Source organism: Ammodytes marinus, assembly GCF_949987685.1.
Source record: "Ammodytes marinus genome assembly, chromosome: 1".
Lineage (NCBI taxonomy): Eukaryota > Metazoa > Chordata > Actinopteri > Uranoscopiformes > Ammodytidae > Ammodytes > Ammodytes marinus.
This window is the reverse complement of record NC_137230.1, coordinates 11,781,663-11,809,062: the sequence shown is the minus strand read 5'-3', so window position 1 is coordinate 11,809,062 and position 27,400 is coordinate 11,781,663. Positions and strand designations below refer to the sequence as shown.

The window sequence follows — 27,400 nt, the reverse complement described above, 5'->3', positions numbered from 1 at the left end:
GAGGAGAATATTTGGTGAAATGCTGTTTATCATTTCTTATTCTGGTATAACTGGACCTCTCTCTCTTTCTTTTGGTTGACTGACAGTACACATCCCTTTTGAAGAACATACATTTTGCTGGCAGGTCACACATATCTGAATACTCCCTAATGACATAAATTGATTTCTCTTAAGGCCAATGTGTTTTGATTCTAGCAATAGTTTTTGTTAAGAGCTTAGGTCAGAGCTGTGTTGAGTACCATGTGTGTAAAAACCTACGGATATCCTTGCTCAGTGTTCACATATTTATAAAACAAATTGTACCTTTTTCTTAAGGATAACCTGCCCCACTAAACAAAAACAGACTTAATATATTTTGCATGCAAACTAAATGGAAAGTCACTGACAAAAGGTTGAAACAGTTGAATATAAATCTTATTTAATTGTTGTTCACCATGAAATCTCATCATTTACATTTTCCAAATGACATGGTTGGTTAATGTGTAGCTTTAGGCATAAATGACACGTGCATCAATTATGCATTCAATGAGGATTTAGAAAGTGATTTATAAGAACATCATTATTTAGTCCTGACACAAAGAGAGTCATTTGCATCTTCACTTTAGTCAGGCATGGTATTTTCATTGTTCAGCCTGTTTGCAATGCCACAAGCAGTCTAACTCTTTGAGAAGTATAACATTTTAAAAGATGATGTAATGTTGCCAGGTGCATAACTCAACTCTCGATCCCCATATACCACAAAGTCCTTCAGGTATTTCCATCAGAGGTTTTTCAAAAGGTCCCAGGTTAAATGAAATGCGTAGTCTTTCATCACCTCCATCCTCTTAAGCTTTTATGCCTCTTGTGTGGCCTTGCAATTTGAACTTTAGTATTCATGCTCGAGCTTTCTTTTTCTTACCATCTTCCAGTTTTTCAAGTGTTATAATAAGCCATATCAAAGTAAGTATATAACTGTTGAGGGACTGGTGAGGAGTTTTCCCACTAGAACTTAAAAATATGCTGTCACCTGTAAATTAATGCTGTGGTCGAAACACATAAAAAACGCATTCAGCTGTAGGGGTGTAACGGCACACTAAAGTCACGGTTCGGTACGTACCTCGGTTTTGAAGTCACGGTACGGTACAGTACGGTACGGTTCATAGTTAACGGAGAATGAACAGCTTTAACTGTCAGTAACTAGCTGACAGTAACATATATTTATTTTGAATTGTTTCAGTTTTACAGTCTCTAGTGTTTTCTCTCTGATGATGGCGTTTCCTCAGCACAGTTTCCTTCCTGTTGTAATGAATTTCTTATTTTGGGGTATGGATGGGTGGGAGGGGGAATGTTTTTGCATGTATGCATATCTCTGGGTGGTGGGTGTGGGGGGGGGGGAGTTGTATTAAGCACTTTGTGTTACATTTGATTCTATGAAAAGTGCTCTATAAATAAAGTTTGATTGATATAAATAAAATGCATAACAAATCTAAAAATACTGCTGCAATTCTCCAATAAATAAAATACTTATTAAATACTAGTGAAGGTGCAGCATAAACTAAAATTGCAGTGAAAAAATATAGTGTTAATGCTCAGCAGGCTCTGTAAGCTGGTGTAAACAAAGGGTATGTCATCTTTTTTACTTTAAAAAAATAAAATATTGCTGCAGCTCTCTTAAACTCTAAAGTGCTCTTATAAATATAAAAATTATCAAATAAAAGTGCTACTGCAGCATTAATTAAATGACAGCTTGTTTATATTCAGTATAAAAAAGAAAATAATGTCTGGGTTTTGCCCAGCTCGTTTTTCTTCACAGTAATGGTGATAGTAAGACCTGAATGGTGCCTTTTCAAATGCGCATGCATGTTCGACGTGTTGCCTCCTACATAGGCGATCGCGGTGAAACAATAACCTGTGTGCCGACATTGTTCCACACGTTTATCACTGTTTTCATAATTCACCTGGAATCCGAAATTATCCCTCAAACGGGATTTGAATGACAGGGGGGCGCCTGCGAGCTCCGGTTTCCTGTTGTCTTTCCCCATGCAGTTCCCTTCGCTCTCTGTTCGAAAGCACTGTATAATTTTTATTTGCACTACTCATAGACTGTAGAAGAGGGGGGGAACGCTGCTACTACAACTGCTAATAGTGATGCTAACGGAACACTAGAGCGGAGAGGTGTGTATCTCCTGCTCTGACTGCAGCTGGGAGGGACTGCTGCGTGAGGACTCGGCCGCCTGTCAGTGCTCTGGGACGGGGGGGAGTGGCCGTTGAGCACCCGCTGCTCGTTTAGAAGTAAAGAGCTATACATGCTTTAGCGACAGCACAGGGTCTCCAAAAGTCACCAATAACACCAGAAAAAGTAGCTAGATTGATCGCTGGTCGCTTTTTTAAAAAAAAGAGTCGCCAGAGGGGTCTGAAAAGTTGCTGAATATAGCGGCTAAGTTGCTAACACTGCCTGACCCTCATGCTCACCATGGAGATAACAGACTCTAAATTGCTGGCTGCTACTGCGCATGTGCAAGCGAGCCGGAGGCTAAATGGTCCGGGGGGAACTCCGACGACAAGTTTTAAGTTCCACACCGCAAAACAAGCCTGTACATTCGCCATATATTAACACTATGTACTCCACGAACGGACCGCGGTCCACCTCTGTAACACCAAATACGTGCCTGTACCGTCACGGTACGGTACAAATACGTGTACCGTTACACCCCTATTCAGCTGTAAGTAATGTTAAGTGTTGCAGTTACACTCTTTTACACAGCATTGTGAGAGTGCCTCATAACAGTCCTAAATTGAATTTGGTTTAGGATGAATGTTATGTTCATCTTTATGTCAGCAATGTATCAGACTGGGTGTTCCATTTAATTTGAGGCCTGTCATCTACAAAACTCATTGCACGAACATCAGACTGTGACTGTATTACTGAACAGACACTTAATACTTATGATCTATATGCCTGTCTTCCTCTTGTCATGTCCCATTGATTTCTGCCTAGAGGCTTTAAGCTGGATCAGTCTCTCTGGAGGGGCCGTGTTTTCTCTCTCCAGTAACTACAAGTGGTAAATAAAACTTGCTAGGATCTTTCCCCTTAATTATGATCTGCCCTAGCAGGTACATACTCATCTTCAGGGAGGTTGTCTATTCATCATCTCTCATGCACTTAACTAAAACGCATTTATGTAAAAATAGTTAAATGCGACGTCATACTGTAATTCAGAATGACAGGCCAACAACTGCTTTAAGCAATTCCAATGATTATCCTAGACTTGTGAATCTAATGACTCTCTAAGAATACATAATAATGTATGAAAACTGTATTCTATTGCTGCCTGCCTAAGGCACTATTTTTCACATCTGTGTCTATGTTATTTATATTACCCTCAATGCCACATTCAGAGCCAATGGAAATGTACTTTTTTCAATGGATCAGACATAAAACAGCCTTCTGTGATCCACTGCAATAATAGTTTGCTGGTCAATCTTACACACACACACGTGCAAACATTGACTTGCACACGTTTTCAGGATCACCTTAAGTGTATGAACAGGCTGGCATTGAAAGCTAATTAATGCATGAGCTAGCATGTAATCCTGCCACCCTGTCAATGTATGGAACAGGTGCAGCACAGATTAACATGCACACAGACACAAATCACGCATATGGAAATGAACATATTGCTTCACATGCAAACAGATAATAATATATTCCCCAGCTAGACAGCGTCCTTTTTTTCCAGATCGTACCTGCACCAGAGATAACACAACACACGTGTGTTAGTGTTTCCTCACATGTTTAATCTATCTTTGGTGGTCCAGCCTCTGAAATATGCCACATGAAGGGGGACTGCCGAACAGCACTGCATTCAGAAGCAATCACAAAAATTCAGTGCCAGTGATTTTGGGGAACACTTGTTGTCAAAATCAGTGAATATCTATTCACAATCTGCTACCTGTAAGTGCTGTGAATAAACTGCGCTAATATACGTATAGCCTGACTGTGTAAACCAGTATCCAAACAAAGGGTATGTAAACAAAGGGTGCCTGCCATAGCTAGCAACACATCTGTTTACAGAGCCTATGTATGAACACTATACAGTATTTATTTTTTCCAGTAAACAGGTATGGGATTGTGAAGAAATATTCACTGATTTTGAAAACAAGCATTCGCCAGAATTGCTGACTCCACCTTTAAGCAGGAGAAAATGGTACTAAAGCCAAACCAAAGAACATGCAGAAAGTGCACTAAAATGTGTAATAAATCTTACATCCTTTAAGACCCTTCACTGTGAGGTAAGGTAAGTGATCCTGTGGGCATGAAAAACAACCAGCCTGCACAGTTATCCTGGTAATGGAATAATATGGAATGACAGGGTTGCTAAAATGTGTTGTGCTAGCTGGAGTTGTATTCACTATTTGGATATTATCTGGTTGGGGTTCTGTATTGAAAGACTACAGTTTCAGCTTGCATTGAGCAAATGTCATGTCTGATATCTTCAGCGAGGGACTGCAGCAGAGCACTTCTACCCCAGTCAGATAGACTTAGGCTCTGAAGTTCACAGGACAAACAATGGTCTCACTTCCATGATGTAGACTCGATATCAAGCAAAATAAAATAGAAATGATAATTATCAGACCCTGAATGCAAATGAACTGTTTCTACTGTGTTTTTTCATTACTATTTCATAATGATTTGCATCTGCATTGATTCATATTCTGTTTGTGCATTTATTATTACAAATCCAGATTGTGATAAGAATGGTTTAGAATAGTTTAGTAATAATTAGAATTGGAATAATTAAAACCTGTGCTATTTTAGTTGAAGTGGAAGTTCTTGTTATTAGAAATATAACTCACATCAAAGTATGGCTTCCAACCGACTAAAATGTGTTTAGTGCTGAAAGACAATTGACTCTCCTCCTTTCCCCATTATATTATCTATCGTAAACAAGTAAATGAGGAAATCACAGGTAATGAACAGAAAAATATTTCAAATGAATGAAGAGAGTTTTTTATTTTGGTCATTAATAAAATGTATTGTTAACAGATCATCTAAAGTATATTCTACAGTATAATCTGACTGGGTAATACAATTTTTGGCATACTGCACTTCTGAGCCATATGAACTTTGGTTTATCAGTTGTTAAATAGATTGGTCTCCAAATGTGCTGCCACACAGAGCACCCAGCTCATGAGATTGCTACTTTGGGATCTAAAAAAAAAGAACTTTGAAAAAAATGAATTACGAGACTGACGTTGATAAATGTGCCCTTGCTTCAGACTATGATAGAATAATTGACTTGGAGCTGATGTGGTATTGTATGGAATATTTTAATAAGGCCTACTTTGTACAGTGATTCGAGCCACAGCGTTTGTCCAGTTGGGAAGCTGTGTGTGGCTTGCTGTGCTCTGACAATGATTAATGACACAGGGATTGTGATTCACAAAATGATGTATCAATACAATATGATTGATTACAAAAAACAATTTGCATTCCTTCTTGGATATCTGTAAGAAAATTACAAATTAGTATTAAGTAAGAGTAATTTGGATTTGCATTGAAATAACACCGAGAATAGTTTAGCTTCTCTAGAAAGTTAGAATATTGTTGGTTGTGGAAAGGCAGTGCAAATGCCCGCTTGTCAGTGGTGGCATCTGAGTGTTAAAGAATTAAAGACAAAAAGAGAGAAATGGATTTGCTGCAATTCATCAGTATTAATATATTCTGTTAATTTCTCCTGCTGTGCATTTGATGAAAGCACCATATTTCCAAAATGCATAAATCCTCTTTTTTTTTGTTTTACTTGACTGAAATATATTTTGAAGGGACTCGATTGTTCTCAAGGTCAAGTAACTTAGTCAGCATAATCAATAATAATCATTTCATTTTTCAATCAAAATGAGGAAACAATGAAATCGTAACCTTGAAATGTGAACGCCATGAGAAGCAGTGAAATGCTTGCTGTACTAAAATCATAAAAGTTGAACAGACATTTCTAATGAGTTCCTGAGAGGTTTTCCCTTAGCTGCCATCCTACATGATAGAACATATAATTATAGGTTTGCTTTTGCTCAATACTAAATTAGTAGAAGGAAAAGACAGACTCTCTGCAAAGATAACTACTATATATGTTTTGGACAAGAGAAGCAAGGGACATTTAGTTACAATTCTAATAGGGCTCAGCTTTAGACATCCCTGTCATTAGTGGAAATACGCTCAATGTGAGTAGCAGAAGGTCTACTTACAAGTAATCTTTGAAATGCTGTGCCTCTCTGCCTGCCTTTTACATCAGCATGGGGAAAAGCTTTAGAAATAATTCTGCCAGTGGGAAAACCTTATTTAGTGGTGTTAGTTGTCCAATTACCAGCTAACCATTGGATTATTCAGTTATTGTTGTGAAAAATGAAAGGGATGGCGGCCCTAATGTGAAAAAAAAGAAAATAATTTCAAAGGACGGCAAAAAAATGTAATAAATGAAATACAGCCATATTGCATTTGCAGGGGGAAACATGCTTCCAGAAATGAACATTAAAAATCACTGGGTTTACAATTGACTCATCATAGGTCAATGTAGTTCCAATGTATTACTTGCTTAAATTTACCCACTTCCAATGAGGCAGTGTTGGGTTACTGGATCAGTACAATACTAGAATTTTTAATTTTAAGTGTGTATAATGTATCTCGCCTGCCTTTGTGGTGTTAACTATGAGGATTATGTGGAAGATGAGTCGTACAGTAACTTTGCAAAACCTTTTATATTTCATTATATCAGTTGAATAATACTAGAGTGATCTTTGTCACTTTAAAAAAAAAAGCAGGCACCATGTTTATTTTGCTCTTGCTGTCAGTGCACTAAGTCAATGTAAGTTGACATTTTAGTTTGGCATATTAACGGTTTAGCCAAACAAACACTTTCAAGCGAAGTCTTACTTGTTAATTGAGGAAAGCCTCCAGAGTCTTTGCCAAGGTAATGATCTCTTTCAAATGTTGTCATTTAGTCAATGAATCACTGTGTTACCAGTCATTAAACCAATCAGCAGTGTGTGAAGCTCTTAAAGTGAGTTTATTTATTTCAATATTTGTCTCTAATGATTGGATGAAAAATTAAAAGTGCTGCGTTTTCTCCTGTGTCAAAAGGAGGAAAGGTTTATAATTGTGAATGTGACAGATAAACAGTACATATTCCCTTTTCTTGAAATTGGCTAAATTTAACATCAAATCATTTCACAATGATTTGAAAAGTATGATTCTTTCCAAAAAAAACATTAACACATAACAATAGATGTCATAACTGTTTTGTACGTGAACAATCGAAAAGAAAGCTGGAGAAATGACTGAGGACTTGTTTTTCGTAGAGAGTGAAAAAACAGCCCATTAGGGACTAAGGGTCCCTATTAATTTTCTGCCTCAACTTTTTCAAGCTTGCTTTGGGTGATGAAGGAGGCTATTTGCTTGACTGTGGGAGATGAAAATTCCTAGCAGTCATCTTAAGCAACATAGGTGCCACAAATTCCAAATGCAAATTTTTCTTACATAACAAACTTAGTTAACATACAACGGTATCTATTTTTTGTGTGTTTATAATTGTAACTGTGTAACATAAAATGTCTGTGTAAAATGCACAAACTAGAAAGTTTTAACATTAAATAAAAATGGCAATATTGGTTCTGTTGATGTCAATGATAAGGACAGTAAAAATAATAGCATTTTACCAAAGGGCAGATGAGCCTCTGGCTACAGCATAGCTTGCAGACACTGCACTGAAAAGTCTGCAATTAATTATTGAACCTATCCATCCCATCTAATCTCCGAGGGGATACTAAGTAATGGGTTTCTGGTAATGAGCAATCATGGGAAAATATTGAATCACATCCTCTGTATCGATCCTACTGATAATTTATCATTTTACTCAATTACGGCTACAAGTGACGCTCTGTTTTTAGATGAAGGGGGATATTAAGTGCAGTGGCATGATGTGCTTTGGAATATAAATACTAAAAGACAAATTCAATGATCAATTTAATAATTGAATTATGCTTAAATCATTGGAATGGTTCAGCTTAATCAGTTGTCCTCAGATCACTAGCAGATCGCTTTGCTTGCTTCCATTTTCTTGTTTTAATTAGCCAAGTTTGTGTCCATTGCCATACCAGTGTTACTGTGTCCCCATCTGAGGCTGTTGTGCTGAGAGACCCAACTTAGAGGATGTTGCAGCATTCTTGTGCAGGCGATCAGTATGTGTTTTTCCAGGTTGGATTTTAGTTGATGCTGAAGTGGCAGATGGTGTACGACGTGTACAATTAAAAACAACATGCTAATTTAGTTTGTTATGTTTGAAGGTTCTAAGGACTTATCTGTGTATTTGACAACTAATTGAAAGAGTAAGTAATGCAGGCAGCTAATGAGCATGGCAGCCTGAAGCATGATGCTTGACATTTATAACCAAAGAGAAGTTGGATTCATTGAAGATAAACAGTGCACTTCGTTATGGATATACAAATTCCATCATTGAGACATCAGAGTGATTTAAAATTGTTTCTAATGTGTGTTGCTTACTAGTTGTTGGGCTTTATCTTGATATTTTCATGTTTGAAATGATCCCTGAACTTGTACCTAGCTGGTATAATGTATCTGTTAAAAGGGATGCAATCACCTGTGTGACTTACTGACACTTTGTGGAAGGAGAAGAGTGCTTTCCTAAGAAACAAACACTCTAATCAGAGAAGTACAGCTATGCACCACTTTAAAATGTACACAGTGGCCTCCACTTTGATATTGTATCACCTCATAGTGGAGAAATTTATTTTTTATCGAAACCGATTTTTCCTAATTTTCTAAAATGTTCCGGAGGCTAGGATGATTTAAAAATTCTACATATTCAAATTGTATGTGGCCTTCCATGAACAGTTATTTTAAGGGGGAAGGGAGAGAGGTGAAATAAGAGAGTGAGAGAGACTGATACACCGTGTTACGGTTATTTCTGGGGTTGTAGGTGCAGAACATGAAATGTGTCCTTTTCAGCAGTTATGAGTCGCATGTTGACAGTTCAATTTGTTCGGCAAATGGCTGCCAAAGACTAAATTGCGGCAAAGGTCTTCTTTTTCTTTGCTCTGTCACCAGCAGTGATCCTTGTCACCGTCTTACGCGCTGCTGGTTGTGAGATATCTGTTTCTCTAAAGGTCTCACAGCAATATTTGCCAGCTCGATTCCTCATCAGACCCATATTTCCAAGCTCCTTTCTCTTCACCTTAAGGGGAAATTGGATGGTGAGAACCTCTGTCCTCCTAGATCACATTTAAGATAGGGATGGTCTGATAAAAGCAAAATAAGCAAGCTTTTTCTTCCCGCTGTGTGTTTCCCTGCAGTGCCTTCAGAAGCTGCATTAATGTCAAAGCACTAATGATACAAACTATATTTAACTAGTGTATCTTCAAACACGATTAACACGTTGCCATGTGCGAAAGAACAACCAAACAGGACCTTAAACCAAAAGTAGCACCTTGACCTTTTTTCAGTCTCGCACCTGTCAATTGCTGTTTATTTTAAGTGTACCAGCGACCTCACTGAATGTGATTTAATAATGATTAATTTGTTCTAGTTGAAAGTCTTAAGTTTCACTAAGAATGCAATACTTTGTTGGTTTGTGAAACATGCAATAAATATACTAATTGAAACCTTATCTCATCAGTAACACCCTTGGATCTGAAATGTGAATTGTCTGCTGTGCTTATTATCAGCATGTCAGTTTTCCTGCAATAAAATCCAATAACATAGAGCAAGAGAATTGTCATTTTCACTGCCTGGAACAAATATTTTTTGATAATTGGAAGGATGTACCGTTACTACATCTACATATACAGTGTCCCCAAGAAAATACATGTACCTACAAAAGGCATAGTTTGAATTTGCTGTTTCCAGCTGTACTTTGCATTCAAGACATGCTCCTGATAGTGAGTGTGTGAGGACTTCTCTAGCAAGGCAAGGTCTTTCCTTGTCTTGTATTGAGAACATGTAGTTCATGATTCTCTTCGACCTTCTGGACAATGTCTCCATTCAGTGCTTTTGTGATCTATTTGAATGTGTGTTTCTAGCTCTTTTGACCACAGATACCTTTATCCACTGACCGTAATAGCATACTAGATTAAATTCTGAGTATACAAATATTCTGCCCTTGAACCTTTGGAATCATTCACCTGTGAAGCATGATGGTTCAGGATTGAAGTATTTATTTGACAAAGGACTAAGTTTATTTTGGTCTGTCTCTCTTCTGTAGGGTGATGAAGTCCTGACGGTTATCAAAATGAAAGCGCAGTGGCCAGCCTGGCAACCACTGAATGTGTAAGTAAAATGTATTTTATTACAGTTATCTTAATGCTCATCGCATATTCATACTGCCTGTTTTGCAATTGCGCTAAAAAAAAGGTTGTACAAATTGCAAATCAACCTATCATCTTTCAGTATTATGCAAAGTTTCCACGCACACAGTGGTTTCCAATAATTTGACAACTATATGAAGTCAAAGTGTGGTTATTTATGGATCTGTTAATGATAACATCCTGCAATTTAGTATTGGACATCTGGTGCTGTCATCTGAGTTCCCATGACTGAAGGATAGTGCAATATTGCATGATGCAGGAATTAATGAAGGGCGTTTTTATTATTATGCCAAACAAACAATTATAACTAACCCACAGCTGGACACCATAATTTCTTATGAGCCTGATCAAGATTGCTAGATATAATTATGAAGCAGATCTTAATTCATAAATCACTAGCAAACAAATTCTCTATATTCTTCTATAGAAATCTGCTTTTTTCCTTTAGCTTTTTGACACAAAGCTTACCCAATGAAAGATGACATAAATCAGTCGAACTTTTGTCATGGAAAATGAATTTGTTAATTCACAGCAGACCTGTTGAGTCTCAAATAACAACAGCCTTCTCTTTTCCCAGTCGGCTTTACTACCTGCAGTATGTTGAAGTTCCTCTGGTATTTACCCGTCCTTGCAGATCATTTGTAATAGGCTCTGCTTTAATCAGTCTTCAGCAACTCTGTAGGGTCCAATGGTGCATAAGTGACCCGCTATTTTAATTTGACAATTGTGAGTTGAATCCATCTCTTATCAAAATCAAGTATTTAAAACATAACATTAACATTCTTTAAAACATATACCATTATGCTTCTTAGTATGACAGGTGGATCAAATCGCATTTTCAAAGCATATCACATTAAAAGGAACGTTTGACCGGAAGGTAAGAAATCAATCCAAAAGCTTAATAGAATGCTTTTGAAAGTGACATTTATATAAAGCAACATTATTATGAGCAACGTATGAATAATTAATTCACATATATGAGAGATAGATCCTATGTTTTTAAGTCTATATGGATACTTGTGTTGGCATAATCAACTGTGTGTCAACTCGTTTGGCTATGGCTTGAGTCTAACCGAAAAAGTACAGTAATAATTTATTATCCAAAGTTGGACCCAGAGCTTGCTGATCAGTGAAAACCCAGCTCTAAATTTCCCCAGAAACTGCCGGCTACACCATGTTCGTTCACTCCTAAATTCATGAGGGCCATTTAATGTCTTATTCATGAGAAAAACAAGAAGCGTGTTGGCTCTGCTAGCTCAGAAGAACTTCAGTGGTAGAGGCAAGTTGTGTGTGTGCGCGCGGTGTTGCTTCCTCAACCACAGGGACTCAGTGAAGGCCAGGAGTTAAAAGTCTCCTAAGGGAAAAACACAACCAGGAGTAGAAGCAATGATATCCACTTGGGCTAATTAGCTCATGTTGTGCTGTACAGGCAATCAATTCAATGTATCACACTCACACACAAGCAAGAGTGTGTCAGATCAGCAAGAAAGGGGACGGACATTTATTATCGATAACTACATGGAAGTGGTTACGTCCGTGTTTTACCCATCCAACTGCAAGATTCACTTTGTTAAATCTTGAGAGAGTTCATTAGCTTTACTCATTAGCTGCATGAAAAATGCAAATAATGTTTATCTATGTCAGCATGATAGTCATATGTGTGTGTGTGTGTGTTTGTGTTTCATCAGGTGCATTTTCACAAAGCACTTTTCACAATTACAATACATGATCACCCCAACCCCATCCCCATCGAAGATCTTTGGTGGGCAGTTGTGAATTAAGGCCTCCAACATTCCTTGCTTTGACAGCTATGGGTACGAGAGACTGGAAGAGAGAGGGAGATATAGAGACAGAGAGAGAGAGAGAGAGAGAGAGAGAGAGAGAGAGAGAGAGAGAGAGAGAGAGAGAGAGAGAGAGAGAGAGAAAGGAACACAGCACCCATAAAGAATAAGGAAGTGATTAAATAAAGCTTCTGAGAAGACGGGGGATTAATTACATTTGTAATGTTTTTTGGGGTGTTTACTATGTTGTTAATTGGTACGTAGACTGAATTGCATTCTGTAAAATGAAGTGCCTCCTCTTAAAGCATTCAATTTCTTTGGACTATAAAGAGTAAAATGAGTGCTGGAACAAAGGGCAAAGCGGCAGAGATGCAGAGAGAGTTTGAGATGGGAGATGAAGAAAGACACGGGGCTGAAGAAGTGAAAGCCATTATCGTAAATATTACAGCCTTCTGTCTACAGCAGTGTCTCTCCTGAGACCAAATACATAATAGCCAATAAGAAATACACTTGAGTGTGGTTCGCTTCTAATCATGTGGCTGTCCAAACTGTGGCAGTCTTCATTTAAGCTACGACCACGTTGGCACCACATACCGCCGTTGACAGAGAAATTACCATCCTGTTGCTAAGTGAACACCGTCCCAAGATTCCTCGGTGTACCAGAACAGCTCAGATGAAAATGTTTTATTTTATTTTATTTTCATGACTTGATAGTCCTCTAACTACCATTTATTTTTGCACCCAAATAATTCAGAAGTCCTTTGAACAAAGACACAATTATTCAAAATGAAAATAAAATTGTTATGTATTTTTTTAATCAGTAAGATTTCCATTTGATCTTAGTGTGCCCATGCAAATGGTTACAGTTTTACACTCAAGATGCAGTCAGTTGAATGTCAGATTACCCAAAGAAGTTAAGATATAGCAGTTTTTTTTCTAATGACATGAAAATGTCCTTGTCATCACATCACATTTTTTGCAAAGGCTACATCAGAGTTTTCTTTACCTTAGCTGAGTAGTTCATGTTGCCTAAACTTAACCAGACATAAACTATCAGGATACACCTATTTCACTCTGGGTTATCTGGATGATTATTTTCTTCTCCATTTACCACCCGACTTGTTCTGTCTATCGTTTTCTTTCAATTACACTTTACCTTTTTGAAGGGCCCAGTTAGCTGTCTGAGAGGAACCTCAGACTTGCAGTATATTCACTAAGCAGACGCCAAAGAGAGTTGCGTTAAGCTGTGTGTTCCAGGGGGATATGGAGTGTTTGACATCCTCAGAGGCTATCATTGCAGTGTGGAAGGGGAGGACTGAGTTGACTGATCATGTCAAATTGATTTATGATGACAGTTGAAAAGGAATCACTGGTCAATTGTCTATGTTACCACAAGAAACATTCCACTCCTAATTAATATAGTAATGGATGGGGAAAATTCTTCTAATTATCTGTCGATCATTGGTCAAGACACATGGTTGCAAGTGTGTGTGTATCTCCTGTGCTCAAATATGGCAAACATGTTCTGGAGATAGATTCGATCTGGTAGTGTGAGCCTAAAAGATGTCAATTAAATATTTGCCATTCACTATGATTTATAGGCACTGTAAGTACCTTTACCTTTTCCCACTTTCAGGTGATATCCTCCTTTAGTGAAGCATTCCTTCTTTGTATTTTCATTGATCTGTATACAAATATGAAACATGGTTAAACAACTGCAACTTCCCTAAGTCCTTGAGTTAGGTGCACCCTCTAAGCCTTATCATTATTAACAATAAAATGTTAGTTATGTGTGGTGGTATTTTGATGAATTTGGTATTGGCTAAATTAAACAAACCTGATCAATACTGTATTCTGTGCACCTCAGCCTGCTAGTTTTGCTCTCCTTTAGAAGGTCCGGGTTCGTGAATATTTATTTTTTATATGCAAGTGAAAATTAGAGTGTGTGATTCTGAAAAAAATATTTGTGTCACACTGGCTGTGAGTAATTCTGATTTCTAATACATAGAAATATGTCGATTGTAATTTTGGATGCTAGCAATATGGTTTGATAAGGAATGTCACAGTCACACTTGTTTAACTTACGTTCCTAAAGGTGCCGCTAGAATCAACACAAATTGAAAGTCCCTTGTAACTACGTTACATAGTTGTCCTTAATAGTTGTCACAATTTGGATGTATAAGTTTGCGAGTTTTCGAGAAGCAACCAAATGCATCATTATGGTTTGGTTTTGTCTTGTTGCTAGACATCCGATTAATGGTGTACTAGCAATGTAGCCTTTGCTCAGGTCTTCAATAGGACACACCTCCTTGGGCCCCATCCTTTAGAGGTTCCAGTTCGTCAGTAAAGATGCAGCTAACGTCTCTCTTTCTTTCCCTTCCTCACACTTACAAACTGCTTTGATCCACTCAGACAGTCAGACAGCGGTCTCACTCTCTCCCGCAGACGAGCCGCCCCCTCTGCTGAATTCTCAGTGGACCGGACCCGTCATCTCATGTCCTTCCTCACCATGTTGGGCCCCAGTCCGGACTGGAACGTGGGTCTGTCTGCTGAGGACTTGTGTACCAAGGAGTGTGGTTGGGTCCAGAGGGTTGTCCAGGACCTGATCCCCTGGGATGCAGGCACTGACAGTGGGGTATCATATGAGGTTAGTAGTGACATAAAAACACATGTCAATGACTGATCATTTAAAATAATATATACAGTATACACAGTATTATATAGTTGTTTCAGGGTAAATCGTTAACTGTTTTCACAACTTGTGGTAACAACTTTCCTCTTCATAAGTCTGTCCGAACACATTCACAATCACTCTCTTTCTCACCTCTTCACACAGTGCAAATCTGCAACAATTCAAGTGTCATCACACATCCAATTCTCCTTTAACAGCCTGGAACGTCTTCCCCTCCTGCCCCTCACCCTGAGGGGCTGTCTGCTGCGTGCTCAGTGTCTCCAGTCAGCACAAACAGATTAGGCCGTGTGTGTGTGTGTGTGTGTGTGTGTGTGTTAGTATGTGTGTTAGAGAGAGTGTGTGTGTGTGTGTGTGTGTGTGCCTTTGCATTTTTGACCAAACTCAATGACGGCATGTGGGAAACGTTTGGCTGATCCCTCGTAGCTCACAGATGAACCCACTGAACTGTGCTCTCTCGCTTGTTTTGGCCAACCTATGGAATAACTCCAACCTTCTTCTTGTGCATTTTTTGCCCACTAAGCACACTTGTTTGTCCACCATACCTGTCTTTCACTGCTTACACTTTGTGGCTCAAGTCAAACGATATTTAATGTAAGGGCAACTCCAGAATATTCAGGAACCTACAAATCACTGTGTCTTCTGATAGGAAACAGAAAGGAGCTGTCAAAAAGTACTGAAGTCTTCCATATTTTTTCTGCTATTGCTATCCATCTACCGGTACTGTGCGTTCTGATGCATTTATTGGTGGATAACTCTGTTTGCAGCAGCCTTTTTCAGACTGTGACTTGTGACCTCCCCCAGGGGAAGAGATGTAAGACAAAGCTCCTGTGTGAGGTCAAAGGGACAGGCTAAAAACAGCAGGAAGTTAGTTATTGTAGTTTGACCTGACGATTTGGTCCACTTACCAACACAGTCGACATGACACACAACTCTTGAAGGCAATTAAGGCACCATAAAACTCTCAGCATCCGATTCCCTCAATTAGTGTCACAATATAACACACTGATTCTTTCACTTTCACTTAAACTTTACACTTTCCTCTGGTACATTATTATCCCTGATGTACATCCAGTATAAAAATCCCCGAAATAAACAACACTTATAAACCGTTATCTGACACATATAAACCGGTCTGTATCTCAGATATCCAATTTAATGCTCAGTTTGTCCAAATTAATCATTTTCAATACAATGAGTAGACTCCCATGAGTTTTGCCCAAATGCGAAATGCCAACAAAACAAATATTGCCATATCTTTGTTAAAATGCCAACTTGCTCAAACTTTACCATCCAATTCAGCTGAGAACCAGGGCAGAAAAACAACACAGGAATCATATTCAAGCTTTTATTAGAAAGAACAATGAAAGAAACCTTTGATCCAAAAATACATTGTGGAGCAAAGGATAAGAGGAACACGTGCTATTCTGGAAGTGGGGTGGGAGTTTGGATCTCTGTTACAAAATTATTAAAGGCACAGGCCTGTAACTTTATAGTTAATGAGTTCCTCTGTGCCATCACCTTTACTCTATCCTTTATTTAGTAGCCACTCATTACCCTTCTCCCTTCTGTCTCACACACATGCAAACAGTGCTGCTGTTTTTTTTCCGGGTGGCCTCGGTGGGGGGTGAAGGATGAGCTGGTCTTCTGCCTCCAGACAGCCTCTGGCGGTGATGCCTCTTTCAACCCCATGCTGGCAGACCTTTGCTGTTGACTAATAAGAGTATTATTAAACAACAGCGCTCCTCTACAGCTGCTGCTTTTTCGACTTTGTTACTTGTCCTTCGTGTGACTTTTGCTTTGTGTAAATTTGAGTGACTTTGTGATAGTTTTTTCTTGCACAAATGGGTTTTTCAAACACATCCTGACAGTGTTATTTTTGAAATCCCAAAGATCCACAGCTTTATTGCTTCCCCCCCGCCCTCCTCTTCTGGTCCTCTGTGTGCTTCTTCTAGTCTCCCAACAAGCCCTCTGTGCCCGCGGAAAAGATCCGTCCCCTGACCAGTCTGGATCATCCACAGAGCCCTTACTATGACCCTGAGGGGGGCGCCATCATCCCTGTGTCCAGGGTGATAGTGGAACGCATCGCCAGAAAGGTATGTCTGTTGTCATACCAAATAAAGATGCTTGATAGCTATATTCAAAGTCATAGAGTGTTTGCAATTGATAACTAGAAGGATACATTAACAAGACTTGTACTGTACATATTACTGCAGTATTTTATCTGAAAGCAAGCTTCTGCAATTTCTGTTCTCCTCATCGTAACTGTTATCATACTTAATTTGGATTTTCAGATGATCTTCCAGTAAATCTAGATCAGTTTTGCAACTCCTCTTTATTCAGTATATATTAATATATTCTTACTGTATATATAATCTTGATTTTGTGCTGGACTGTATCAGCAAAATGATATTAAAATAAAATAGAGCCAGCATTCCGTAAAGGTCACCTCTTATGAATGTTTTTCAATGGGTCCTCAGTGTCACTTAAGACTCCTAAAAGTGTAAAATAAATGACGTCAATTTTGAACCTGAAAAGAAGCATGATATGTGAACTTTAATGCCAGAAAAAATTGTGAAGTACATAGTCATTAAAAAGCTTCAAAAGCAGAGTCAGAGAGGGAGGGAGAGAGAACCTTCCTTTTTCTTTATCACTGCTTAGCAGGCACAACAAGTGCAATTCTGTCCATCAATACAGCAATTGATCCAGTGTTGGATGTCCTTCCTCTAATTGTATTGCGAGTGGTGGGATGGGATATGTGATATCTCTTCAGTATATGAATAATTGTAGCTGTTAAAGTCATCTTGTAGCACCATGTCATCAATCACCACCAGTGTCAAAGTTAACATATATCAATAATAATATAAGACATAACTAACTACTTAAATGTGTTGTGGTGCAACCCCTAAAGTAACTTACAATAAAATGACACACATCATTGAACACAAATATAAAACTCTTATAATGACTTGATAGATGGTGAAACACAATAACTCTGACTGCAAACCAGAGAGGGATGAAATGTTAGTAGTCCTTCAGTGGCATCTAGAGGCAGCTTTGGGGATTTTGAAGAAATTGTACTTTTAATTTTTTAATATTTTTTGTAATCCTCTTAATGTACCTACACACACAACATACACACTCACTCAACACTTGCAAAAATCAATGGACATTTATTCTTATAAAGTATAGGCCAAAAACCACAAAATGATTGTGCAGCTTTTGCGACCACTAAACCTGTGCAAATGAGAGAAAAAGATAGACACATCCCCTTACTCACCATTTAATTATAGGTGGTTATAGAGCAGATTCCTATGTGGATACGGTGCTAAAATGGGGCTGATTGCGAGTGGCATTTCTTTGCAAATCATAGCACTATTAATGCACGCAATCCTTTCTTTGTGGATCTGGCCCTGTGTCTTCTCCCTGTCCATTGGTTGGATATACAACAAACAGATTGTGTAGGCTTATTCTTTCCGACCATGTCATGTAATGGCTGCCACTCTTTCTGACAGAAGGTTTTAATATGTCACAACATTATTGTATCTTTGTGCGACAGGGTGAACAGTGCAACGTCGTGCCGGACAATGTGGATGACATTGTAGCAGATATTGCCCAGGAGGAGAAGGAGGAAGGTCTGGACCCTGCAGTCATCTCTCTTTCTCTCTTTCTCTTTCTCTTTCTCTTTCTATCACTCTCTCTCTCTCTCTCTCTCTCTCTCTCTCTCTCTCTCTATCTCTCGGTCACTCTCCCTTTCTCTCTCTCCCTCTCTCTCTCTTTCTCTCTCTCTCTCTCGCTTACACAAGATTAAACGCATAGTTGACAGAGGTAGGCTGTTACAGTATCTAGACTCCCTTTTCCTTCCTGCAGATGATACTCCTGAGACGTGCATCTACTCCAACTGGTCTCCATGGTCCGCCTGCAGCTCGGCCACCTGTGAAAAGGGCAAGCGGATGAGGCAGAGGATGCTGAAGGCCCAGTTGGACCTCAGTGTGCCCTGCCCACACACCCAGGACTTTGAGCCTTGCATGGGGCCTGGATGCAGCGATGAGGGTGAGTTACTTATTTGTGTGGAAAACAAGAACAGTCCACACACAGAATTAATTTGAGCCTTCTAAAGGTTCAGCATCCACTCAGTTCGCTTATGAGCATTATTAATCAATTCATTTAAAAAATTGATTGCTATAGGCTTTTTTTTTTATAACAACTTGGGTTCTTTTGTAAAGCAATTTTTTTTATGTTTTATTATTACATACAGACCATTGATGTCAAGACAAAACAACAACATGCAAAGTAAATAAATATACACACAAATACATTAATTATAAATGGTTCATGGTTTATTTTCTTTGACTTTTTCTCTGTATGTATACTTTCCAGCCCCAGAGGCAGCAGGTTGGGTGTTCATGTAAATCAGCCAGTCTGTCACTCTTTGTGTTCAACAAATTTGGTCCAATCTAATGACTAATTACACTAAATAACGCCAGTGACAAGTATGGAGGATTTATATTAATCACTTAACTTGGATGATTAAATCATGTAATGAGGATAACAAAAGTTGGTGACTCCTTAAGATTGGATTTTGACAGATCTATTTGTTTTTCCACTGACTGCTAAATATGCTGACATATTGACCCAATCATGCAAAATAACATGGAGTACAGAAAATGAAAGTCAATGAATTAGTCCCTTTGCCGAACCCACTTGTTTTTCCCTCCTGTGGGTGCCCCATACATACACACTGGCGACCTTTTTCAGCGTAGCCTGCCTGCCTAGCTGACTGCCCACACACATCAATGGCACGTAAATACCATTGTGCAGTAACTTTGTATGAAAACATAGGTTATCCTATATGGATGGGAAAACCATGAAATTAAAGCTGAAAGTTGGCATCTTAACCTCATGATCACTGTTCCACTTAAAGAGATCCTATTATACTACTTTTCTGGTGTTAATTTCTTGTTTTACACTGCTATAGAGCAACCTGACACGAATCACATCACAACAAACTATGTAGATTTTCGGGAAGCTCTTTCTCTTATTTTGGCGATCCAGCACGTCCTGTCAACACTTGAGTGTGTGTGCTTCGGCAATCTCCGCTCACTCCGCCTGTGCTTCGGGGATCTCCGCTCCCCTCCCCCCCCTCCTGCAAACCCCACTCCGTTGTGATTGGTTACCTTCCTTCCGGAACACTTTCAGTGGCGGGAAGCGCGAGCATGGACCTATAAGGGCGTGAGGCAGACGCGAACAGGGAAGTGACAGCATTACCATACATGGAAACATCCGCGTGGTGACGTCACGAAGTTACATGCGACGTCACGAAGTTACAGAAGGGTTGACCGCTCTGAACCGCTCTGAACACGTGACTTCTCGACTGGCTAGAATAGTGTTTAGTGCTCTGCACAGACACCCCAGACGGTCAGCAGGGAATACGTCGAAATGCATGTAAGTCATTATTTGATCATTTAGTATGGTTAAGCATGACTATGAATCATCATAACAACGTTTATAGGTCATAAAAGTCAAAAAGCATCATAGGTCCTCTTTAAAATATAGTGAGCTGTAATAAAGAGCAAAACAGTCACTACCTAATAGTAGTATGTTAGGTTAACCCTGTTCTACTCTCTACTGTCTACTCTATGTCATAACAGTTGTGGCATTCCATGTCGTCGCAAATGTCGTGTGTACACCATAGTCTGGAGAGTATTGAAAAAGCAAGATGTTAGAGTGCTATCTAACTTCAACATTATATTTGTTTTATTGATTGAATATAGATGATTCTGTATGTCATTTTGTGTGCAGTGTAACAGCATAGCACAACAGAGGAGTGAAGCATAGCTACCAATGACAGTCTTAAGAGTGGCATTTGTTCACAAGTCTAAATTGGCAGGCCCAAATGAGAGTAGATGTTCCCTTAAATCTTGGACTTTTTCAAGTTAAATGTCCGTCACCTATGTTTTACAACACATTTCGGTAACACTTTATATTATTTGGTACATGAATCATCATGGATATATTAATGCATGGAAATGCATCAAATCATCCATGATGTAGTACTTCATGAACTATCAGTAATTCACTAGGATTTATTTTATGTCATGCATGATTTTTTCTGGTGCATTTTCAAGCTTTATTTGATAGGACAGAGTTGAAATGAGGAGACAGAGAGAGAGAGGGGGTGGGGGGGGTGACATGCAGTAAAGGTCCACAGGTCGGATTTGAACCCGCAACCACTGCAACGAGGCCTGAGCCAACATGGTATGCGCTCTATCCACTACGACACCGGAGCGTCCCTCATGCATGATTTAACACAGGAACAATACATTCATTAATGCATTAGTTAAGGTATGTTAATAATCATGATCTTTGAGTTACTGCTGATGATCACGTCTGACTAGTCACACAAATACACATATGTGTTTTTTAAAATACCAAGTGTTGACATCCTGATGAACTAAGCATTCATTTTTCATGACTTCATCATGTTTGTGGCCCTTCGAATAAAGTGGTGACCTGGTTTGTGTGGTGTGGAACATGTTTTTTTTTAATGAGCCTATATTAACATAATTCCTGTCTTTTTGTGGTTGTGGGCGTGCATTTTTTAAAATGATGTTCATGAAGAGCTCAGATGAAGCATTCAAAAGAAACAGACGAGCTGATTAGATTCACTGAACTGAATCACATATACTCTAATGTGTTGCAGGTTTTTACATAATTATTAGTTCTAGGGATCTGTTATACAAGAAATGCAGCTCATAGCTATTTGAATGAATACTAAGATCAATAAATGTCCAACACATCACAGAAGTATTATCAGCCATAACTGCATGACAAATAGCCAAATGGGCTTTAAACCCATAATTTTCAACCAGGAAAAACTAATTATGAAATTGTGGTTAAGAAATTTCAATAGGCAACTGATGACAAGACAATATACTGTTCATAATCAACACTTATTACGTCGTAAAGAATCCCGTAGGCCTACCTTTAAATGATTTTGCCAGTCACTGACATTGTCCTCTTTGTCCTTTGACTCTTCAGATGCTTCCACCTGCATGATGTCAGATTGGATCACATGGTCTCCGTGTAGTTTGACCTGCGGGATGGGCACACGTTCCCGGGAACGTTATGTGAAGCAGTTCCCTGATGACGGATCAGTCTGCACACTGCCCACTGAGGAGACTGATAACTGTGTGGTCAATGAGGAATGTTGTGAGTGTTTACTCTTTTCCCTCCCACGTGTCAAACTTCATGACCTACCAAGTACTATAACTCTAATATGAGCATTGTATGTTTACTGCACCCCGTCTTTCCCTCCCTGGGCCTTAGCCGCCAGCAGTTGCCTGGTTACAGAGTGGGCTGAATGGGACGTCTGCAGTGCCACTTGCGGTCTTGGCATGAAGAGGAGAGAGCGCATGGTGAAGATGCCGCCTGCAGATGGCTCCATTTGCGGTGCAGAAGTCCTAGAAGTGGAGAAGTGCATGATGCCAGAATGTCGTGAGTAGCGGCACTTCTCAGCACCACAACTATCCTGACACGACACCTCCCACTCCCCAAATCTGGTTATAATTGTCTAATTAATTAAGCTGCCCGGCAACTGTAGATCCATGGAAGAAGAGCACTGATGAGACAATCTTACATTTAGTTTTTCTGTAGCAACTCTGTGAAATTGAAATCAGAGATAAATAAAAAAAATAATAATACAGAAGATAAGCTAAACTTTTGAATCACCTGCTGTCCCCTTGTAGCTTGGTGATTAAATTGCCATTTTTCTGCTAGTACTCCTAATTGTTTTCTTATCAGTTGCATTCAAGTTAAAATAATACACATATTATTACTAAAAAAGGTATTGAAATACTCTCCTAAACACGGTGGGTATGTATTACTATGCTGTTTTGCACAGACACAATCCCCTGCATGCTGACTCCGTGGTCTGACTGGAGTGACTGCAGTGTGACTTGCGGGAAGGGTTTGAGGACACGACAGCGCACGCTCAAGTCCCCTGTGGAGCTCGGAGAGTGCACGGAAGAGTTGGAACAGGTGGAGAAGTGCATGCTCCCAGAGTGTCGTAAGTAATTAACATCTCTATCTACTCACCCACATGCTGTACACGTGTGTGCACATGTGTAATTGATGGAGATGACTGATCATTTCATCTTTGTCTCAATGTTATGCAACCCGGTGCCTTGATGCACCTTGATACTTCTGCACTGGTAACCTATTGATAGTAATTTACCACATGCTGGTGTATATAAGATATATAGTTTGGTTTGTCCTGCCAACTTATTTTTTTCAAATGCATTTTCAATGAGCTGTGGTATTTTGCACCCATTAGCACCCTCACATACACACAAACATGATCACACACACCCACACACACACACACCCACACACACACACACACACACACACACACACACACACACACACACACACACACACACACACATACACACATATACCCGCACCTTCCCCATACTTGGACTGTGAAGCTACGTACAAATATATTGTTGCTGCTGGATTGGAAATTCAAACTCTTAAATTCTGATACTTAGTATTGGCTTCAAAAAGCTAGTATCAGTTTGGATATACCTTTTATTCACCTGTCTTATGCTATATAAGTTGTGTAACATACATTAAAATATGAGCTGTGTGATTATCAAAAAACAAAACAAAAAACAATGTAACAGGCATATTTTTTAAGGAATGTGTTGCTATCATTATCTTGAGATAAATTATACTTATATATGCAATACATGTTTAATACTTGAATAAAGAGTTCAACACTGTATACGGTAAATCCTTTTTTGTTGTTTTACGACTTAAAGCTGTTTATGCAAGCTGAACCTGATTGTATTTCATGTGTGAGTGCTTATAAGTTTATGGTAGTGGTGAGGATGCTCCATCAGATTCATGTCGTGAGGCATAAACAAATCACATCTTCATGCCAACAAAGCATTCTCTGCAGCACCACTGTATAATTTAAGATGCACTGTATTCCTTCGCAATGAATTCATTTATAATCCATGACGGAGAGTCCACAGAACATTGAATCATTCATCAAGGTTGAGTCATGTTTATCATTTGTTTTACTTTACTTTGTCAACCTGCCATCCTTTTTCATTTACCTCTCCCTTTCACACTGCATCACACCTCTAAACCCATTTCCTTTTGTTCATTTCTGTTTACAGCCGTAGATTGTGTCATGTCGGACTGGACCGAGTGGTCAGAGTGCAATAAGTCCTGTGGGAAGGGTCACACCATCCGGACGCGCATGCTGAAGCTGGAGCCTCAGTTCGGAGGAGACCCCTGCTCTGAAACCATCCAGAGGAAGAAGTGCAAGGTCAGGAAGTGCAACCGAGGACAGGCCAACAGTGATGAGAAGCAACGGCGCAAGGAACAGCGTGAGAAGAGGAGGAGCAAACAGAGCAGAGCTGAGGTCACCGCAGAGCATCCAGGTTAGAACTGGCCCCCTCTACACTTCATACTGGAACACTGCACTGATACAAACAAAACATGCTGATAGAAGCACACATTGTTCTGAGAGTTCCTTTTTCTTTATGTCTATCTCCAGGTTGTAAAATGAGACCGTGGTCAAACTGGACTGAGTGTACCAAGCCGTGCGGTGGAGGCATCCAAGAAAGGCTCATGACAGTGAAGCAGAAGTTTAAGACTTCGCAGCTGTCCAGCTGCAAGGATAGGAAAGAGATCAGGGCTTGTAATGTGCACCCCTGCTAGGAAGGAGTATAGGGGAACTTCTGGTGTGTAAGAGAGGAAGGGAAGACAGTAGGACTGAGAACAGGACAGGGAATGGTACACTGCTGCACAATGATCCAATGCACTCTGTTTAGGGCTGAAATAGCACATCATCAAATCTGTATCAGTTAAATCCAGAGCTCAGGTTAGTCATCATCAATAGAAGATGAACTCAAAGATCTCACTGGGAAACTCTGGATTTAAACTTGACTGATTTTGCTGTGCTTTCCAACTGACTCTGATACACATCCAATTATTTTGCAAGGTTACCGTAAACTTGTTGTGGTATTATATATCTTGGAGAAATGTAATTATGAAATATAAATTGATTCAATAATAAGATAAAGAACTGTAAAAAATATTGTGGTATCCTTAGGTAGAACAGCATATTCCAGACTTTAAAGCACAGGTGCACAGCCATTCCAATGTTTTATAATGCCTTCAATTGTTCAGTCGTTTCTAGGACACAAAATGCCCAGTTGACTTTTTACCCATCTATATTGTTGTACATGTAAATGCACCATGATTGAGATTTATGTGATTTTCATTATTAGAAGACTTTGTTGTTTTTTTGCTGTGCTATTTTTTGCTAAGAATGTGTCCCAAGATTCTTACCAAACTCTTGTGTAGATGTTTCCTAGATTTCTTCCCCTCATTTCTGTTCCTCTAACATTAATATTTTGGAATAATATCACCTTTACAATAAAAGTAAATGTGACAACTTGTAAACTGGACTTTTATTATTTATTAGGCGGGTACATGCAGGCAGTAGCTGGTTTACATTTCTGCTGCCACAAGATGGCGTTAACTAGCTTAAATAAAACGTTACTTTGAGAAGGACATTGGTGATAGGTCGTTTTCTAAGGCTACTCAAAGTAACGCTGTACCATCTGACTTATCCCCAAGCCACAAGAAGACAGTGTGATACGTGGATACAGTGTGGTTAATTTTTTCGTTATGTATTGAGGTATACATAAAATGTTTAATTCTAGTCAAAAGCAATTTCTACAATGGCTTTCTAGACACACATTGATGCACCTTCAAAGGTAGCCTATCGAGTTCCTCTTTATATAGGGTATGCCCCCCCCCCCACCCTCCCCCCACACACACGCACACACACACATACACACACACACGCACACACACACATACACACACACACGCACACACACATACACACACACACATGCACACGCACTCGCACACACACACACTCTATCTGGTCTAATGGGTGGGGGGAGGGGATGGCATAAGGCTTTCCTCACTGTCGAACTCTGGGAATAGGGGTGAAAAATTCAATACACACACATCCCAATACTATTCCTGTTTCCATGCCAACACAACCACACATGGGGGAAGCCTACACATTTCACAGGCAATGGAAACATAAAAGGGGAATTATTATGGCCACGATTGAGCTGTTAAAACAGAAATGACTGTTGGGATCGTGACAAGATGTGCCTGGGTGAAAGAAAAAGGAGAAAAATAGATGTGGATTGTTTATCTTTTGAGTGTGAAACCCCACCAGACCTTATCCAGGCCTGTGCAGTGCAGGCTGGTGGTTATGTGCCAAGCTGCAGTTTTGAGATCAGATTGGAGATAAACATAAAGATGGAGGTATGTCAGTATACCTTCCTAGCTCTGTGTTATTATAATGAGTTTCCTCCGTCTGTGTACAAACTGATGAATATTTATATTCTGGGGGCAGGCCACACTGCTGACACAAACAGTGAACTCTCCAACCTCTTCCTAATTAAACCTCATTTCTCTCTCAGCTTCTAAGGTTTTAAGGTTATTTATGTGGAGATAGAGGTACCCTACCCTTATTGCAGAAATGCCTCCTGCACAACACTTTGCAGGTTTGTCCAAGAGGATCCCAGATTTATTATGTAAAAAGTAATGATGGTAACAAATACATTTTGATGAGTGAAGACCACATTGTGTAAAACATCTGTAACAACAAATTAAACTGTGATGATGTGTGATATGCACTTGAGCTGTGTAAGTCCCTTAAAACAGAATCATAGCTATATTGACACTGTACCATATTTCACAGTTCAACTTCAACAGTTGACAAAAACGCTGGGGGTCTTTAGGATTCATCATCTGAAAACAATACATGATTATGGTACCAAATATTGTATCCATCCGCCCATTATATGCTGAGCTACTATATATATAATAGCTTTACGGAAGAGGATTAGGGCCACACATGAAAAAAAAAAAAAGTTCTGACTTTATTCTCAGAATTCTGACATTAATCTCAGAATTCTGACTTTAATGTCAGAATTCTGACTTTTTTTTTTAAACTTTTTTTATATACATGAAAAAAAAGTCAGAATTCTGAGATTAAAGTCAGAATTCTGAGAATAAAGTCAGAATTCTGACTTTTTTCTCAGAATTCTGACTTTTTTTATATACATGAAAAAAAAAATCTGAATTCTGAGATTAATGTCAGAATTCTGAATTTTTTCTCAGAATTCTGAGATTAATGTCAGAATTCTGAGATTAATGTCAGAATTCTTAGGGCATGTGTGGCCCTAATCCTCTTCCGTAGCTTTGACCTGGGGTGTGGCAGAAATTCGGAATAGACGAAAGAAGGACTTTCGGTCGTCACAAAGGTGCTCCTGTATCTCCCTTTAGGAGAGGGAAACGGAACCATACAGCTCTGTACAGTAAGGATGGGACAATATTGATCTGGAGAAGGCGTATAGGTTCCCTGGGAGATACTGTGACTATCGGGTGAGGGGGTCCCTTCTCTGTATGTCCAAAGCGAGAGCTGTGTCCAGATTCTCTGCTGAAAGAACCAGGGGCAGCA

The 27,400-nt window shown here is 39.2% G+C and overlaps 1 protein-coding gene across 2 annotated transcripts in view; it reads left to right on the top strand.

The window, feature by feature from the left end:
• spon1a (spondin 1a) overlaps nt 1–25,290 on the top strand; it is a 57,464-nt gene extending 32,174 nt beyond the window's left edge. Inside the window, exons 7-16 of one of the 2 annotated variants that reach the window (XM_080032823.1) lie at nt 10,254–10,318; nt 14,583–14,784; nt 16,782–16,922; nt 18,386–18,461; nt 18,697–18,879; nt 21,868–22,038; nt 22,156–22,323; nt 22,730–22,894; nt 24,018–24,284; nt 24,401–25,290. In XM_080032823.1, the coding sequence (XP_079888949.1) occupies nt 10,254–10,318; nt 14,583–14,784; nt 16,782–16,922; nt 18,386–18,461; nt 18,697–18,879; nt 21,868–22,038; nt 22,156–22,323; nt 22,730–22,894; nt 24,018–24,284; nt 24,401–24,564 (1,602 nt within the window). In that variant the 3' untranslated portion in view covers nt 24,565–25,290. Of the gene's footprint in view, nt 1–10,253; nt 10,319–14,549; nt 14,785–16,781; nt 16,923–18,385; nt 18,462–18,696; nt 18,880–21,867; nt 22,039–22,155; nt 22,324–22,729; nt 22,895–24,017; nt 24,285–24,400 lie in introns of both variants that reach the window. The other variant, XM_080032822.1, reaches the window with a different exon arrangement.
• The last annotated feature ends 2,110 nt before the right edge of the window (nt 25,291–27,400 follow it).